Source organism: Lithobates pipiens, unplaced genomic scaffold (assembly GCF_037356315.1).
Source record: "Lithobates pipiens isolate NorthernLeopardFrog02 unplaced genomic scaffold, aLitPip1_a1.2 Scaffold_16, whole genome shotgun sequence".
Lineage (NCBI taxonomy): Eukaryota > Metazoa > Chordata > Amphibia > Anura > Ranidae > Lithobates > Lithobates pipiens.
This window is the reverse complement of record NW_027507748.1, coordinates 278,978,413-278,996,768: the sequence shown is the minus strand read 5'-3', so window position 1 is coordinate 278,996,768 and position 18,356 is coordinate 278,978,413. Positions and strand designations below refer to the sequence as shown.

Here is an 18,356-nt window from a genome sequence, read left to right as displayed (position 1 = left end):
GTGGTGGGTCTAATGCTGGCCATACACTATACGAAAAATCATCTGAAATCTGGTCATTTAGACCGTTCGTTCGTTTTTCAGCCAGTTAATGGGCACAGAATCGATAATCTTTGGGACGTTTATGAGCAGAAAAAAAAGGACAAGTTTGGAAATTTTCTGCCGAATGAACGATAAATTGAAAGGTTAATGTGTTTTCCGTCCAAATTGTCTGCACTAGGTATAATGGTATATGTAAAAAAAAAAAAAAATGCACTGATTTATGTCCACTGCGCGATTTATCGGTCAAAAAAGAAAATCTGAAAATTTGTGCGTTTTGTGATCCGATGGCACCACCATTGATCGCGAAATTCAGCCAACCTAGCCTTCAATTTCAAATATGAATTTTATTAATGCCTACATTAATGCCTACAATGGGCAAAACCACGTCAATACATCCTGTATATAGACATTAAATAACAAACTAAACAATTTATAAATATCCATACATATATCTGCTAAAGAATATCAATATCAGTCTATTTATTGCCCCCTGATAAATCGAGGACTTGAAATTTCCCGTATCAATTTTCCTGTTTTCAAATAACTTAAAACTAGCAACTAATTACAAAACAAAAAAGATAAAAAAAATAAAGAAAAAGAAAAAAAAGGGGGGGGGGGGGGGTTATAAAAAAAACAAAACAAAAACAAAATAAAAACAGGGAATCGTAGTTATTGCCTTCAATTTAACCTCATGTTGCTACAGAAAAGAATTTTCATGGATGGGAATCTTCTTTTCTTTGCGGGAATTTTCTTTTCTAGCACATGCGCTTTTTTTTTGTGTTGTTTTATTACGGTTCTCGCATGATTCTCCTATCATTGATTAGAAAATCGTTTGTTTTTTCAAAAAATTTCCAACATTACTCGAATTCGATGGCCGCACGAAAAATCGGCTGCCCGCTAATGGTGCAAAATACGAATGAAAAAATTATTCCATAAGATTCTCGAAAAGAAAATTCTTTCGCAATTCGACCCGTGCACGGCCTGCCTTACTTTTAGTTTGTTCAATTAAAGTGGCGTTCCGGCCAATACATTATTTTTTATTTTTTTTTAAGTCAGCAGCTACAAACGCTGTAGCTGCTGACTTTTAATAAGGACACTTACCTGTCCAGCGATCCCCTGATGTGCGGCCGCCCCGAGACCGATCCGTCCATCGGATTGGCTGCCGGCGCCTCCATCTTAACGGAGGGAAACAGGCAGTGGAGCCTTGCGGCTTCGCTGCCCGTTTCCTACTGCGCATGCGTGAGTCGCGCGGCGCTTTGTGAACACATGTCCCAGAAGGCAAAGGGGCCGCTCACCGAAGAGGAGATAGAGGCAGATTAGGAAGACTGCCTAGCAACAGCATTTCAGGTAAGTGAATTTTTATATATTTTTTTAAGATTATTGGGTGGCCCTCCACTTTAAGCATGGACAATAAAACCTGGAAGCTGATTGGCTGCCATGGACAGCTGCACCAGATTCTGTGTTCCCCTCACGGTGACATTTCATTCAGAAACAGGCAGACAGAAGCAGAGCTGCGGGAAGGTGGCAGAAAAACGCAGTGAGGTTGCAGATTTGCAAAGGTTGCGCCCTAGTGTGCACAGGGCGACGGATTTGTGCGTTCTCTTGCAGAGGTTGGCATTTTTTCTGGAATGAGCCCTTTCAATAACCAATCAGGGAGTGACAGATGATACATCTGGGGAGCATGGAGCCTGACATCCATCCACACACACGTGGTACATTGTCTGATTGCAGGGCACCATGTGACAGGCACATGTCATGTGATATCATGGCATGAAATGGACATACTTCGCCCCTGCTCCTGTGGGCGATACTTTCCAGCCCCACCCATCACAGGTCACAGCTGTCACCCAGTGCTGACACTGTCATTGCCGCAGACAAAGGCATCAGCGATCGCCCCCCCCCCCCCCCTCCCCTGTCATTGCCACCTACCTCAGTGCCACCCTGACACTGCAGTCTCCTTGACTGCCCATGGTAAGGCGCCGCCTGTGTTCCCCAGGATGTCCCCGGGCACGCTCATCCTGATCCTCCCTGGGGGTAACCCTGTAACCCCCGGACCTCGTCCATCTCCCCCCTCAAATCAAAGCAGCATCAGCTGGACATCTCCGCCACGAACAATAGGTACGACTGGAAGCAGAGCGCTGACCAATGGAGGGGGCCGGGGAGATGGAGGGCACGCCCATAGGTAGACTGTCCACCAATCACGCGCGGGAGGGTCGTGCCTACATTTTTAAACAGGCTTTTATGGTCCTCAGATGAGAGGATGTGGAGGGGAGGATAGAGATGGGAGAAGGGAAGACATCCAGCTGGCAGGGCAAAGTCAGGAGGAAACAAAGGGACACATGGCATGTCACTAATATTCCATCAAAGGTCGTCTGCTATACACGGCCTTGTTCCCTCTTCAGCTACAGTCAAACCCCTCCTTAGTAAATAATGCCTATGGGCAGGATGTGCTGACTGTGGCATTAACCGCTTCAACACCGGGCACTTTCACCCCCTTCTTGCCCGGGGTAATTTCTCAGCTCTCAGTGCTGTCAAACTTTGAATAGCACTTGCACGGTCATGCAACATTGTACCCATATGACGTTTTAATTTTTGGGACAGATAGAGCTTTCTTTTGGTGGTATTTGTTCACCACTGGGTTTTTTATTTTTTCTAAACAAAAAAATTCCGAAAATTAAAAAAAAAAAATTTTCCTAAAAATTTACAAGTAAGTAATTTTTTTTCTTCACTGATGTGCCTGCACTGATGAGGCTGCACTGATGGGCATTGATGAGACTGCACTGATGTGGCGGCACTGATGGGCACTGATGAATTTGTACTGATGGGCACTGATGTAGCTGCAGTGATGTGGCTGCACTGATGAGGCTGCACTGATGGGCACTGATGTAGCTGCACTGATGTGGCAGCACTGATGAATTTGCACTGATGTGGCTGCACTGATGGGCACTGATGAGCACTGATGTGGCGGCACTGATGGGCACTGATTAATTTGTACTGATGGGCACTGATGTAGCTGCACTGATGAACACTGATGTGGCTGCACTGATGGGCACTGATGAGGCTGCACTGATGGGCACTGATGTGGCTGCACTTATGGGCACTGATGTGGCAGCACTGATGAATTTGCACTGATGTGGCTGCACTGATGGGCACTGATGAGCACTGATGTGGCGAAACTGATGGGCACTGATGAATTTGTACTGATGGGCACTGATGTAGCTGCACTGATGAACACTGATGTGGCTGCACTGATGGGCACTGATGAGGCTGCACTGATGGGCACTGATGTGGCTGCACTTATGGGCACTGATGTGGCAGCACTGATGAATTTTCACTGATGTGGCTGCACTGATGGGCACTGATGTGGCTGAACAGTTGGGCACTAATGAGGCTGCACTCCTGTGCACTGATGAGGCTGCACTGATAAGGCTACGCTCATGGACACTAATGAGGCTGCACTCATGTGCATTGATGGGGTTGCACTAAGGCTGCACTCATGGACACTGATAAGGCTGCACTGAAGCACGGGGGGCTTCAGTAACCAAAACTGCAGCGTTTGTCCTCATGACACATCACAGGAAGCACCCTCATGGCTAACAGAGGACAGAATTAGAAATAGACTTGGGAAACTTAACATTAATAAATCACCGGGACCAGATGGCTTGCACCCGAGGGTACTTAGGGAACTCAGTCAAGTTATTGCCAGACCATTGTTCTTAATTTTTACTGACAGTCTACTGACTGGATTGGTGATAGGCTCAGCAATGGCATGCAATGCCAAGCTGCTGCTAACAAAGCAAACAGAATATTGGCATGCATTAAAAAGGGGATCAACTCCAGAGATAAAGCAATAATTCTCCCGCTCTACAAGACTCTGGTCTCGCTGCACCTAGAGTATGCTGTCCAGTTCTGGGCAGCAGTCCTCAGGAAGGATATACTGGAAATGGAGGGAGTACAAAGAAGGGCAACAAAGCTAATAAAGGGTCTGGAGGATGTTAGTTATGAGGAAAGGTTGCGAGCACTGAGCTTATTCTCTCTGGAGAAGAGACACTTGAGAGGGGATATGATTTAAATTTATAAATACCGTACTGGTGACCCCACAATAGGGAGTTTAATAAGACGTGACCACTCATTAAAATTAGAAGAAAAGAGGTTTAACCTTAAACTGCGTAGAGGGTTCTTTACTGTAACAGTGGCAAGGATGTGTAATTTCCTTCCACAGGTGGTGGTCTCAGCGGGGAGCATCGATAGTTTCAAAAAACTATTAGATAAGCATCTGAACAACCGCAAAATACAGGGATATACTCACACACAAAGGTTGAACTTGATGGACTTGTGTCTTTTTTCAACCTCACCTACTATGTAACTATGAGGCTGGACTCCTGGACACTAATGAGGCTGCACTTGTGTGCGCTGATGAGGCTTCACTCGTGGACACTCAAGACCTCTGCAATTCGCCCTGGCATGCTGTCAGTCAACTTCTGGGCCACATCCTTACTGATGACAACCCATTCTTGCATAATCAATGTTTGGAGTTTGTCAGAATTTGTGGGTTTTTTGTTCACCCGCCTCTTGAGGATTGACCACAAGTTCTCAATGGGATTACAGTGAGGTCTGGGGAGTTTCCTGGCCATGGACCCAAAATTTCCATATTTTGTTCCCCAAGCCACTTAGTTATCACTTTTGCCATCTCAAAACATGCCATCACCAAGCTCCATCATGCTGGAAAAGGCATTGTTCATCACGAAACTGTTCTTGGATGGTTGGGAGAAGTTGCTATCAGATGATGTTTTTGTACCAATCTTTATTCATGACTGTGAGTCCACTCCATTGGCTGAGAAGCAACCACGACCATGAATGGTCTCAGGATGTTTTACTGTTGGCATAACACAAGACTGATGGTAGCGTTCACCTTTTCTTCTCCGGACAAGGTTTTTCTAGATGTCCCAAACAATCAGAAAGGGGATTCATCAGAGAAAATTATTTTATCCCAGTCCTCAGCAGTCCAATCCCTGTACCTTTTGGAGAATATCAGTGTGTCCCTGAAGTTTTTCCTGGAGAAAAGTGGCTTCTTTGCTGCCCTTCCTGACACCAGGCCATCCTCCAAAAGCAGGGGAATAAAAACCAGCCCTGGAAAAAATTTCATACCAGCCCCACAGCATTATTATACCAGCCCAACAGCATAATGTCATTATTTCCTTGTTCATGAAAGCAAAAACCATACATTTTAACCACTTCCCGCCGAGTGTACGCAGATGTGCGTACTCGGCTTCCGGGGGGTATAACGGGATGATGCCCGCACCTGCAGGCATCATCCCGGTACCATTTTTTACAGCGGACGATTGGCTATCCAGCCATAACAACCGAAGCGGCTAAAAGACTTCCCCCCTTCCGCCGCTGTTACCGGTGCTCCCGCTCGATCGGGAGCACCGATCACACATCCGATGCCTCAGGCTGCTGGGGAGGAACTGGAATGAAGCCATAATCTGCATCATTCCAGTCTCCTAATAGTAAACACGGAAGCGACGTCATGACGTCACTTCCCGTTTACTCGGCTGCCAATGGCGCCGGTTTTAAAAAAATATACAGTATTCAGAATCGCCGTTTCCGGCGATCTGAATACATTGAAGTGTAAAGGAGGGATCGGGAGTCTTTTAGACCCCCGATCCCTCCATAAAGAGTACCTGTCACCACCTATTACTGTCACAAGGGATGTTTACATTCCTTGTGACAGCAATAAAAGTGATCAAAATTTTGAACAATTTATTCATTTTAAAATAAATAAAAGAAATTAATTTTTTTTTTTTAAAGCGCCCGCCATCCCCGTGAGCTTGTGAAACAAAGAAAACGCATACTAGACCTCCTCTGTAACGCTAACCTGGTAACCGTAATTTTTTTTTAAAGCATAGCCTATTGAGATTTTTAGGTACCCTACTTTGTCGTCATTCCACGAGTGCGTGAAATTATAAAGTGTGACATGTTTGGTGTCTATTTACTCGGCGTAACATTATCTTTCACATTATGCAAAAAAATTGGGCTAATTTTACTGTTTTGTTTTTTATTTTATTTTTAAGTGTCCCTTTTCCCAAAAAGTTGCGTTTAAAACGCTGCTGCGCAAATACCTTGTGACATAAAATATTACAACAATCGCCGTTTTATTCTCTAGAGTCTCTGCTAAAAATATATATATAATGTTTGGGGGTTCCTAGTAATTTTCTAGCAAAAAATATGGATTTTAACTTGTAAACACCAAATTCCAAAAATAGGCTTAGTCATGAAAGGGTTAAAGCACATTTGATAAAGAGTGTATTATATATAGATATGAAATCACACAGGGCTTTTATATATATATATATATATATATATATATATATATATATATATATATGCAAATTCCAGTTAAAAGTGGTAAGTGGTCAATCATCCTGGGGAGATCCCAGGAACTCAGAACGTGGGGGGGGGGGGACCACCTTCCGCAGAAAGAATACACTAAGGTATGGGGGGGGTGGGTTACTAATATAAGGGGGAAACCCTTTATATCAGTGCCCCCTTACATTATCGTATTCACTCCCCCCTTACATCAGTGACCCCCCCCCCCCCTTCAGACTGGCCTGGCGGTGCTGTCACTAACCTACTCTCAGGTGCAATGTGCAGGGGTCAGTCATTCGGCTTCAGCTTGGTGGCTCTGGTTTTATTCTATAGTCTCCTCTCCACAGTCCACACAAATCTGACTTCTCCCATGACCCCCATCCTGGCGGCACTCCCACACTTGACTCCTCTCCAGACTCCCTCAGAGACTGCAGACATGATACAGGAGATGGTCAGCGACTGCAGACTTGATGCAAGAGCTCAATGCAGCCTCGCCAGTGCCCGTGAATATAGTCTCACTGTGCCCACAAATGCCGCCTCACCATGCCCACCATTGCAGCCTCACTGTGCCCACCAATGCAGCCTCACTGTCCCCATCAAATGCAGCTTTACTGTGCCGTGAATGCAGTCTCACTGTGCCCATGAAGGCAGCCTCACTGTCCCCATCATTGCAGCCCCTCCTGTGCCCCACGTCCCAGTCTGCAGTCCCTGCCTGGAGAGCAATGGGGGGGAGCTTGAGAGCCCCAGTGGGGGCAAGAAAGAACAGAACAGGGATGGAAAGAATGGGGGACTGGAGAGCACTATGGGAGGTAGAGAGCACTGGCAGGGTTGGAGAGCACATGGGTGGGGGCAAAATGCAGGGGGGAGTTGAGCGTAAAGGGGTGGGGTGTGGAGAGTGCTGGGGGAGTCAAAAAGAACAGGGGTGGAGAGCACGGGGGGGGCAGGAGAGCGATGGGTGGGGCTTGAAAGCACCAGGGGGCCAGAAAGAACAGGGGTGGGGAGAATGGGGGGCTGGAGAGCACTCTGTTGGGGGCTGGAGAGTTATGGGGAGAGCTGGAGAGCACTGGGGGGTTAGAAAGAACAGGGGGGAGAGCACTGAGGGGAGAGCACTGAGGGGGAGAGCACTGGGGGAGAGCAGGGGGGAAAGAGCACTGAGGGGGAGAGCACTGAGGGGGAGAGCACTGGGGGGAGAGCAGGGCTGGAGAGCACTCTGGTGGGGGCTGGAGAGTTATGGGGAGAGCTGGAGAGCACTGGGGGGTTAGAAAGAACAGGGGGGAGAGCACTGAGGGGAGAGCACTGAGGGGGAGAGCACTGAGGGGGAGAGCACTGGGGGGAGAGCAGGGGGGGGGAGAGCCCCTTGGGGGAGAGCACTGAGGGGAGAGCAGGTGGGGAAGAGCACTGGGAGGAGAGCACTGGGGGAGAGTGGGGGGGAGCACTGGGGGGGAGAGCACTGGGGGGGAGAGCGAGGGGGAAGAGCACTGGGAGGGGGAGAGCACTGGGGGGGAGAAGCACAGAGGAGAGCACTGGGGGGAGCACTGGGGGAGAGCGGGGGGAAGAGCACTGAGGGGAGAGCACTGGGGGGAGAAGCACTGGGGGGGAGAGCACTGGGGGGAAGCACTGGGGGGAGAGCGGGGGGAAGAGCACTGAGGTAGAGAGCACTGGGTGGGGGAGGGCACTGGGGGGAGAAGCACCAGGGGGGGAGCACTGGGGGAAGAGCACTGAGGGGGAGAGCACCGAGGGGGAGAGCACTGAGGGGAGAGCACTGGAGGGAAGAGCACTGGGGGAGAGTGGGGGGGAGAGCACTGAGGGGAGAGCACTGGGGGGAGAAGCACAGGGGGGAGAGAGCGGGGGTGAGCACTGAGGGGAGAGCACTGGGGGGAGAGCATTGGGGGGAGAGCGGGGGGGGAAGAGCACTGGGGGGAGAAGCACTGGGGGAGAGCACTGGGGGGGAAGAGCACTGGGGGAGTGGGTGGAAGAGCACTGGGGGGAGAGCACTGGGGGGGAAGAGCACTGAGGGGAGAGCACTGGGGGGAGAGAGCACCAAGGGGAGAGCACTGGGGGGGAGAGCACTGGGGGAGAGAGCGGGGGAAGAGCACTGAGGGGAGAGCACTGAGGGGGAGAGCACTGCGGGGGAGAGCGGGGGGAAGAGCACTGAGGGGAGAGCACTGGGGGGGAGAGCACTGGGAGAGCGGGGGGGAAGAGCACTGGGGGGGAAAGCACTGGGGGGAGAGCACTGGGGGTAGAGCGGGGGGAAGAGCACTGAGGGGAGAGCACTTGGGGGAGAGCACTGGGGAGGGAGAGCGGTAGGGCAGGAGAGTGTGGTGGGGGAGCAGAGCACGGGGGGAGAGCACTGGAGGGAAGAGCACTGGGGGAGAGTGGGGGGGGGAGAGCACTGAGGGGAGAGCACTGGGGGGAGAAGCACAGGGGGGAGAGAGCGGGGGTGAGCACTGAGGGGAGAGCACTGGGGGGAGAAGCACTGGGGGGGAGCACTGGGGGGAGAGCGGGGGGAAGAGCACTGGGGGGAGAAGCACTGGGGGAGAGCACTGGGGGGAAGAGCACTGGGGGAGTGGGGGGGGGAAGAGCACTGGGAGGAGAGCACGGGGGGGAGCACTGGGGGGGAAGAGCACTGAGGGGAGAGCACTGGGGGGGAGAGCACTGGGGGAGAGCGGGGGAAGAGCACTGAGGGGAGAGCACTGGGGGGAGAAGCACTGGGGGAGAGCACTGCGGGGGAGAGTGGGGGGAAGAGCACTGAGGGGAGAGCACTGGGAGAGCGGGGGGGGAAGAGCACTGGGGGAGAGCACTGGGGGGAAAGCACTGGGGGGAGAGCACTGGGGGGAGCACTGGGGGGAGAGCGGGGGAAGAGCACTGAGGGGAGAGCATTTGGGGGAGAGCACTGGGGGGAGAGCGGTGGGGCAGGAGAGTGTGGTGGGGGAGCAGAGCACGGGGGGGCAGGGAGCACAAGGTGAACTGGGGGGGGCAGTAAAATAAGTTGGATAGAAGGATCGAGGGGGTGGGGGGCTGCATATAGAGGAAATGATCTATATGCAGCCCCCCACCCCAAAGCACTTTGTCCCCATGTTGATGAGGACAAGGGCCTCTTTCCGACAACCCTGGCTGTTGGTTGTCGGGGTCTGCGGGCGTTGGGCTTATAGCAATCTGGGAGTCCCCTTTAATAAGGGGGCCCCCAGATACCAGCCCCCCAACCTATGTGAACGAGTATGGGTACAATGTACCCCTACCCATTCACCTGGGGAAAAAAGTGTAAAGAAAAAAACACAACACGAGTTTTTAAATTAATTTATTGGGCAGCTCCGGTGGTCTTCTCTTCTTCCCTCTTGGGGCATCTTCTGGCCTCACTCCTCCTGGGGGTCTTCTGTCACCGCCGCCTTCTTCTCCCTTGCGATGTTGAACCGACGCGCTCTCTGGAATCCTCAAGGACTGTGACATCATAAGGGGGTGGGGTCACCATGTGACATCACCCGGTGACCCCGCCCCTTGTCCCTATATAATTCGCCGCACAACGCGTCCCTGCCATTGTGGCCAGAGAGAGTGTTGTGTCAACATCGCAAGGGAGAAGAAGAAGAGAAGGCGGCGGCGGCAACAGAAGACCAGGCCAACGCTAGTAAAAGAGCTAGCAGAAGATAGCGGAGGCCCGGCAGAAGAACCGAAGAGGGGGACAAGACCCCCCGAAGAGCGCGACAAGACACCGAAGTTGGAAGAAGACCCCCGGACGGCGGTGATGACGAAAAAGATAGCTGGGCTCCTCCGCTAGTAAAAGAGCTAGCAGAAGATAGCGGAGGAGCCCGGCAAGAAGATTCCTCAAGACGGAAGAAGAGAAGACCACCGGAGCTGTCCAATAAATTCATTTAAAAACTTGTGTTGTGTTTTTTATTTACACTTTTTTTCCCCAGGTGAATAGGTAGGGGTACATTGTAGACCCTGACAACCAATAGCCAGGGTTGTCGGGAAAAGGCCCTTGTCCTCATCAACATGGGAGCAAGGTGCTTTGGGGTGGGGGGCCCCCCATGTTTCGGGCAGCCGGCCTGGTACGGCTCAGGAGGGGGGGCACTCGCTCGTCCCCACCCCCTTTCCTGACCGGCCAGGCGGCATGCTTGGATAAGGGTCTGCTATGGACTTTGGGGGGACCCCCACACTGTTTTTTCGGCGTAGGGCTTCACCTTTAAGTCCATACCAGGTGACGGGGCTAGCAACGTGTCAATCTCGCTGATGGAGGCGGCAACACTGACTTACTTCGCTAGTCCCGTCTACCTGGAGCCGCATTCAAAATGAACGGACTTTTCTCCGTGTGTGAGCAAGTCCGTTCATTTCAAAAGTCTGGCGGACTAGCACACAGACGGTCGGATTGTCCGCCGGACTGCCAAGTCCAGCGGACAATTTTGAGTCAAAACTTCTTTCTAAGTCTGCTGGACTTTTGGGGAAAAAAAGTCCGCCGGAGCCCACACATGGGCGGATTGTCCGGCAGAATCTAGTCCGCCGGACCAAATCCGCCAGATAGTCCGATCGTGTGTATGAGGCATTACTGATGCTGGGTGGGGGGAACTGACTAACTGCCACTGATATCACCAGTGACACTAAAGCTTCGTATACACGATCAGATTTTCGAATGACCGTTCATCCGTTTTTAGTTGCATGCTAGTCTCATGTCGAAAGTAAAGAGGTTACTCAGCATATGAAAATTCTCATACAACAGAATTCAACTAAGAGCCGGTTCACACAGCGGGCGATGCGAGGCGACACAACTCGCCTCGCCTCGCTCTCGCAAGTCGCCCCCTTTCTGTACAATGGAACCGTTCTGAGAGGAGCGACTCGAGTCGCTCCGACTCAGAAAAAAGGTTCCTGTACTACTTTTGGGTGACCTCGGGGCGACTTGCATTGACTTCTATACAGAAGTCATTTGCAAGTCGCCGCCGAGGCCGCTGCAGGTCGCGGCGAGGCAAGTCGGAGTCGCCTCGCCTCGCCTGCAGTGTGAACCGGCCCTTAGGAAGTGATTTCATGTGTTGAATTGTTTTTTTATGTATTCTTTTGTTTCTGAGCATGCATAGTCTTGCTCTTACGGTTCTTTTCGGAAGAAAACCATACTAATTATCCGAAAATCGGGCATTGGGGTATATTTACTGAAGGCAAATCCACTTTGCACTACAAGTGCACTGCTAATGCACTTGGAAGTGCAGTCACTGTAGATCTGAAGGGGACATGCAAAGAAAAAAAAAACCATAATTTTTGCTTGTACATGATTGGATGATAGAAATCAGCAGAGCTTCCTCTCATTTCAGCTCTTCCCCTAAGATCTACAGCAACTGCACTTCCAAGTGCACTTGTAGTACAAAGTGGATTTGCCTTTAGTAAATTAACCCCATTGTGTTCACATACGATTCAAATTTTATAGTCTACACTTCCAGCTTTTGTCGTAGGAAAAAACGGAATTGGCTGTCGAAAGCACCGTATTAACGATCCGAAAATTGGCAGATCGTTCGAAATTTTGTGTGTACAGGGCTTAAAGGTTCATATATAATATAAGAAAATTGGGCGAACATTTTCGTCTAAAGAATTTTTGTACGATTTTGGTATAGTGTACACAACTTTCAACGGCTGATTCTGAATTTTCATCCAAAAATTCCAGAAGGGACAAACGCCAATGAACGATTTTTGTTTACTGTGTACCGTTTGGTTGGTTGAATGAATGAAAACAAATCATGTATTGATTGCCTTAATCCAACATTTTGAGTTGCCACCAGAAGAGGAGTAGAGAGGAAATCTTTCATTCAGGGCAGAGATGGGGGAAAAAAACTCTTCCCACCCTCCCCTACTATATTAGAAAAACATATTTTTTTCCTTTGGCTATACTTTAAACTGGATTTTTCTAGTCGCAGTTCTGTTTAGAGCTAAGGAAGCAAGAGGGGGAACTGCATTCAGACACATCCAGTGCTGTCTTCTGTTGGAAAAAAAAAAAACAATAGTAATTGCACAAGAGCCTCTAACTTGCTCAATCACTTTGTACAGCGAGAGGGATGTTTGTAGCTGCCCTGCAGTGACCCGTAGATACTCATTTGTCTCCCAAGCTGACATATAATCTAATGTTTACAGGCAACTAAAAGTGGAACTATAGGCAAAACTTTTTTATTTTTTATTTAGGAAGGGTTATAACCTCTGTCTGTGTCCCATTGTGGAGATGTCCCTTCACTTCCTGTCTCATAGCCAAAATAGGAAAAGAGAGGAAATCCCTGCAAATTAAGGGAATTCCTTAAGGACCCCAAGGTCACCAGAACTAGTGTTCCCAGTGGAAGATTTCCCCTCTATTACTTTTCTGGGGGACAACCCAAAATTTGTGATTTTTTTTTTAACTTTCACTTTTAATTAAAAAAAAAAGTTTTGCCTTTAGTTATACTTTAGCTGCTTCAATACTGGACATTTGAAATAAAATGGGTTGCTGTGCCTGCATTTATGACAAAAAAAGTGCAAGAACCTTTTTTTGACCATGCGATTTCCCTGCAGTTGCCGCATCCGCACTGTGGTTTTACATGTGAAAGGCAACCCTGCGAGCTTCCGCAGAGCAGTGCATTTCCACTGTGGGTGGTTGCGGGTGCGTGAATTTCGATTCCCACGCCTGCAGCCACACGCAGAAGTGTGAACCTAGGATAAATCCACTTTCAAGCAAATAGACAAGCTCATCTCTGATTTTCTTTGCCAAGGAGGTGTACCCAGGATCCGCCTAGCAACAGCTCTGGAGAGAAGGGGGACTGGCAGTACCAAATTTTTACAAATATTTTTTTGTGGGCCAAATGGTGTTGGCTTATAGGTGGTTAACTTCCCCACTTGATAATGCCGCAACATGTTTAGAGGCAGCAATATTCAGATCTTTTATGAGGCTTGTGTCAACTAGGGATCAACTCATTCAATCCAAATTCCTACACAGAGTATATCTGACCCCAGCCAAAGTCGCTAAAATATTTCGGGGTCATTTTTCAGTTTTTAGCACTGTTCTCAACTACATTCAAACTTCATACAAACAGGGCTTTTTTTCAGCAGGAACTAGGGGGAACTCAGTTCCACCATCTCTGGCTCAGGTCTTCTGCTCCCTGCTCACCACTATCATTTGGTAAAACTGAAGTTCAGCTTCTGCTTTTACAAGTGATCAGGGGCGGACTGACCATTTGGCCACTCGGGCACTGCCCGAGGGCCCCCGGGCCGCTATGGGGCCCCATCAGGGTTGCCAGCCTCAGTAAAACCAGGGACAGTATGTACAAATCTGTGTTTTTTTTACATCTGTCTCTGAAATTTCCCTTACAGACATCCTTTCAGTCTAAAAATCCAGAAATTATAGCTGCCCCACCTCTCCAGTACCTTCTCAGCCAATAGAAACATGTCTGTGTATACAGTGTGATTGTATACTGTGTGTGTGTATACTGTGTGGCCCCATAATCTCTGATTGCCTGGGAGCCCCATAATGTTCCTATTGCCCGGGGGCCCCATGAGTTGTCAGTCCACCCCTGCAAGTGATAGCTTATCTCAGGTGCCCAGGGTTCAGTGCAGTCATAGGCAGGAGAGGGTGCATGGTAGGCTGCATACTCTGTGGTCTCCATTTTCTCCCTGGTGACCAGTTTTTGATGCTCCTACTGCATGACCTCCTTTGCAAGTGACTGTAGTATAGTATAGTATGCTGGGAGGTACTACAGTCGGATAGGTGTTTCAGCTTAATATTGCAACAAAGGTAAGACATATGACAGATGGTGGAGATTTTAAGGAGGGGTGAGAAAATGAGGGTAGTGGAGGGAGGAGGTTTTATGCAGAGGGAAGAGCTACTATTTGATGCCATTTGGCAGGTATGTGTGTGTGGCGGGCATGATTGAGTTCCTGCACCTATTCTCTGAGAAAAAAAAGCCCTGCATACAAAGATTTGTGAATGCCCAGCCAGACATACAAATATACTGGAGGGATGTTATAGCTTGAATCTAATTTCTAACCACTATATATTACCCCTTCTGCAAGTGTTTGCCTCTTTGGAATGGTGGATACGTTAGCCCCAATGTAGCTAATCATACTTTGCTTACCCTATCACTTTTTTAGGCTAGAGAATGTATTATCTTATCCAGGAAAAGGTCCGCAGCACTGACTCTTCAGGCTTGGAAGGCCTTGATGATTGCAGCACTACATTTTTACAAAGCTACTTATTCCAGTAGCGGTGTAGCAGCTAAGCTTGATAACGTTTGGAGAGGGTGAACGAGCTCTGCTTCCACTGTGTTTGACCAGCTATATATGATGTCTATAATGCTCTGTACTGTACCAGTCCCTTTTTCCTGTTTTTTGATTGCTTCCCCTTGATCCAGAACTTTAACCCATCCTTGTTTCCATCTGTGTACCCTCCTTTGGATTTCTTGATGTCTTCAGTCGATAATGGACTTTTTTGGTTCTTACCTGCACCTATGTGTTGGTTCACCCTACCTACATATCTCATGGACTGTTTATTTGTAGCACTGGACGTTCCTTTTGTGTGCTCTCAAATGAGTCAAAAATGTACTGTATTAGCTGCAGGTGTACATTTTTTGGTTGTTAAAGAATATGTAAACGAAACATTTCATTATCCTAATATGTGCCTGCTGTACCATGTATTTATGTGAACAAGTATCCTGTTCTCCTTGTATTGCTTTCTTTGTGTGAAATCCTTGGTGTTTCTGCTAGCCCTATGCTTTCCTATTAAAATCTGACCACACTAAGCATAACACACCGTGGTCAGTTCTCTAGCTATGCTGGGAGCAAATCCAACGATTAGGCTTGTGCTGACATGCCGCCTCTGCACAGGCATTTTAAAAAGGAACTGCAATCGGCTCACATAATTTGCAATAAAAACATCTTTACCATTTTGAAGCTTTACTCCAACCACTTTGCATATTATTTTATATATACTGTGATTCTGTACTTGCCAAATATGCTGCAGAAATCTCCCTCCACTGAGTCTGGCTCCATCCATTTTAACTGTGGGCATCTGAAGCTGCTGCCTGTTTACTTCCTGCATTTACACAGGCACACAAAAGGCACACCTCCAGCTCTGCGGCTTTCATTGGCCCTCTTATGACTCACCCCCTCCCTTCCTGGCAAACTCTCATGAGAGTGAAAGAGAGAGCGCTGTGCATGATGTCATAAGCCTAGGCTTTTTACCAAAATAGAAACAGGAAGTGGGCTGTATAAGGTATTTACTGGCAGAAAACAATGTTACTATCCAAAGTTAAAACAACAAGGGCAGAAGATTTAATAGATGGAAAGTTGAAAAAAATGACTGAAGGTAAGTTAGAGGGGTTTTTATACTAGGCGATGGGGGGGAGGGTTCAGAGATAGAGATAGTCAGCGTGTAGCATATTCCAGAGAGTAATATTAGGGGCATTAGTGGTGGGGTAACCAAAGCGCATAAACCCAAGGTGGATATGGTGGCAGGTCCTAGTTGTAATCTTGGAACACCCAAGAGGATAGTTTGTGACCGGTCAAAATATATTAATACATTAAAATGTTTGTTCACCAATGCCAGAAGTCTGCCAAGCAAAATCGGCGAGTTGGAAGCTCTGGTGCATCAGGGGAGCTATGATGTAATCGGTATTGCTGAAACTTGGCTTCATTCCTCACATGACTGGGCTATTAATATTGCTGGCTATGCACTCTTTCGGAAAGACAGAGTAAAAAGGAAAAGTGGAGGGGTCTGTCTCTATGTGAGAAGTGATCTCAAAGCGAGTGAGAAAGAGGACCTGGTGGACGGAGAGTGTGATGAGTCTGAAGCATTATAGGTGGAACTGCATACAGATGTGCGTAGTTCAAAGTTAATCATTGGAGTTTGTTATAGACCACCCAATGTTAATGAGGAGGTGGAGACTCAGCTCCTTGCACAGATAGAAAGGGCTACAAGGGCTGGGACAGTGATAATAATGGGGGATTTTAACTACCCAGAAATTGACTGGGGTAATTGCACTGCTGGGACAGTTAAAGAGCAAAAATTTGTAAACCTATTACAGAACAATTTTATGGTCCAGTTTATTGAGGCCCAAACTAGGAATGATGCTCTGTTGGACCTGGTAATCTCAAACCATGCAGAACGTATTACTAATATTCAGATAAAGGAACATCTGGGTAGCAGTGACCATAACATGATTTCATTTGATTGATTTCATTTAGCTGTAAGCAAAAATCACATACGGGAAAGATAAAAACACTTAATTTCAAGAGAGCAAATTTTCCAAGGATGAGGGCTGCTCTCCAGGACTTAGACTGGGAGAGAATATTGGCACCAATGGGCACAGAACAGAAATGGGAATTCTTCAAAAAGACTGTTTGTGATCTCACGGCAAAGTATATTCCCATGGGCAATAGGTTTAAAAGGTTAAAAATAAAACCGATGTGGCTCATGGCCAAAGTTAAAAAAGCTATAAACTATACAAAAAAGAGCTTTTAAAAAATATAAAAATGAAGGAACGCTAGTGTCATTTAACCCTTTCATGACTAAGCCTATTTTTGGAATTTGGTGTTTACAAGTTAAAATCCATATTTTCTACTAGAAAATTACTTGGAACCCCCAAACATTATATATATTTTTTTAACAGGGACACTAGAGAATAAAACGGCGATTGTTGCAATATTTTATGTCACACGGTATTTGCGCAGCGGTGTTTTAAATGCAACTTTTTGGGAAAAGGGACACTTTCATGAATTAAAAAAAAAAAAAACAGTAAAATGATGCCATTTTTTTTGCATAATGTGAAAGATAATGTTACGCCGAGTAAATAGATACCAAACATGTCACACTTTATAATTGCGCGCACTTGTGGATTGACGACAAAGTACGGTACCTAAAAATCTCAATAGGCGACGCTTTAAACATTTTTTACGGTTACCAGGTTAGCGTTACAGAGGAGGTCTAGTGCTAGAATTATTGCTCTCGCTCTGACGATCGCGGCGATACCTCACATGTGTGATTTGAACACCGTTTACATACGCGGGCGCGACTTCCGTATGCGTTTTCTTTGCTTTGCGAGCTCGCGGGGACGGCGGGCGCTTTAAAAAATTTTTTTTTATTTTTTAATTTTTTTTATTTATTTTAAAATGACTAAATTGTTTAAAAAAAAAAAAAAAAATTTGATCACTTTTATTGCTGTCACAAGGAATGTAAACATCCCTTGTGACAGTAATAGGCGGTGACAGGTACTCTTTATGGAGGGATCGGGGGTCTAAAAGACCCCCCACCCCTCCTTTACACTTCAGTGTATTCAGATCGCTGAAAACGGCGATTCTGAATACCGGATATTTTTTTTAAACCGGCGCCATTGGCAGCCGAGTAAACGGGAAGTGACGTCATGACGTCGCTTCCGTGTTTACTATGAGGAGACTGGAACGAAGCCGATTACGGCTTCGTTCCAGTTCCTCCCCAGCGGCCGTAGGCAGCGCAAGTTGAATCGGTGCTCCCAATCGAACGGGAGCACCGGTAACAGCGGCGGGAGGCGGCGGGAGGGGGGGACGTCCCCTCCCGCTCCTCCGGCATAACAGCCGAGCGGCTTTTAGCCGCATCGGTTGTTATGGCTGGATAGCCAATCGCCCGCTGAACAAAACGGTACCGGGATGATGCCTGCAGGTGCGGGCATCATCCCGGTATACCCCCTGGAAGCCGAGTACGCAGATCTGCGTACGCTCGGCGGGAAGGGGTTAAATGTTACATGGAATATAACAGAATATGTAAAAAGGAAATCAAGGATGCAAAAATTCAAAATGAAAGACAGATTGCAAAAGATAGTAGGACAAACCCCAAGAAATTCTTCAAATATATTAATAGTAAAAAGGTTAAGTCTGAGCATGTAGGCCCTTTGCAAAATAATCTGGAGTGGGTGACTTGGGAGAAAGAGAAGGCTAACTTATTAAATACTTTCTTCAGCTCTGTGTATACAAAAGAGCATGGG

The 18,356-nt window shown here is 47.7% G+C and overlaps 1 protein-coding gene across 6 annotated transcripts in view; it reads right to left on the bottom strand.

Moving 5' to 3' along the window:
* KIF21B (kinesin family member 21B) overlaps window positions 1–2,193 on the bottom strand; it is a 157,178-nt gene extending 154,985 nt beyond the window's left edge. For all 6 annotated transcript variants that reach the window (XR_013274487.1, XR_013274488.1, XM_077481484.1 and 3 more), the window contains exon 1: window positions 1,969–2,193. Coding sequence is in view for 4 of the 6 variants with exons in the window: in XM_077481484.1 (XP_077337610.1) it covers window positions 1,969–2,009 (41 nt within the window). In the remaining 2 variants the exon portion in view is untranslated. The remainder of the gene's footprint in view (window positions 1–1,968) is intronic.
* Between the last annotated feature and the right edge of the window lie 16,163 nt (window positions 2,194–18,356).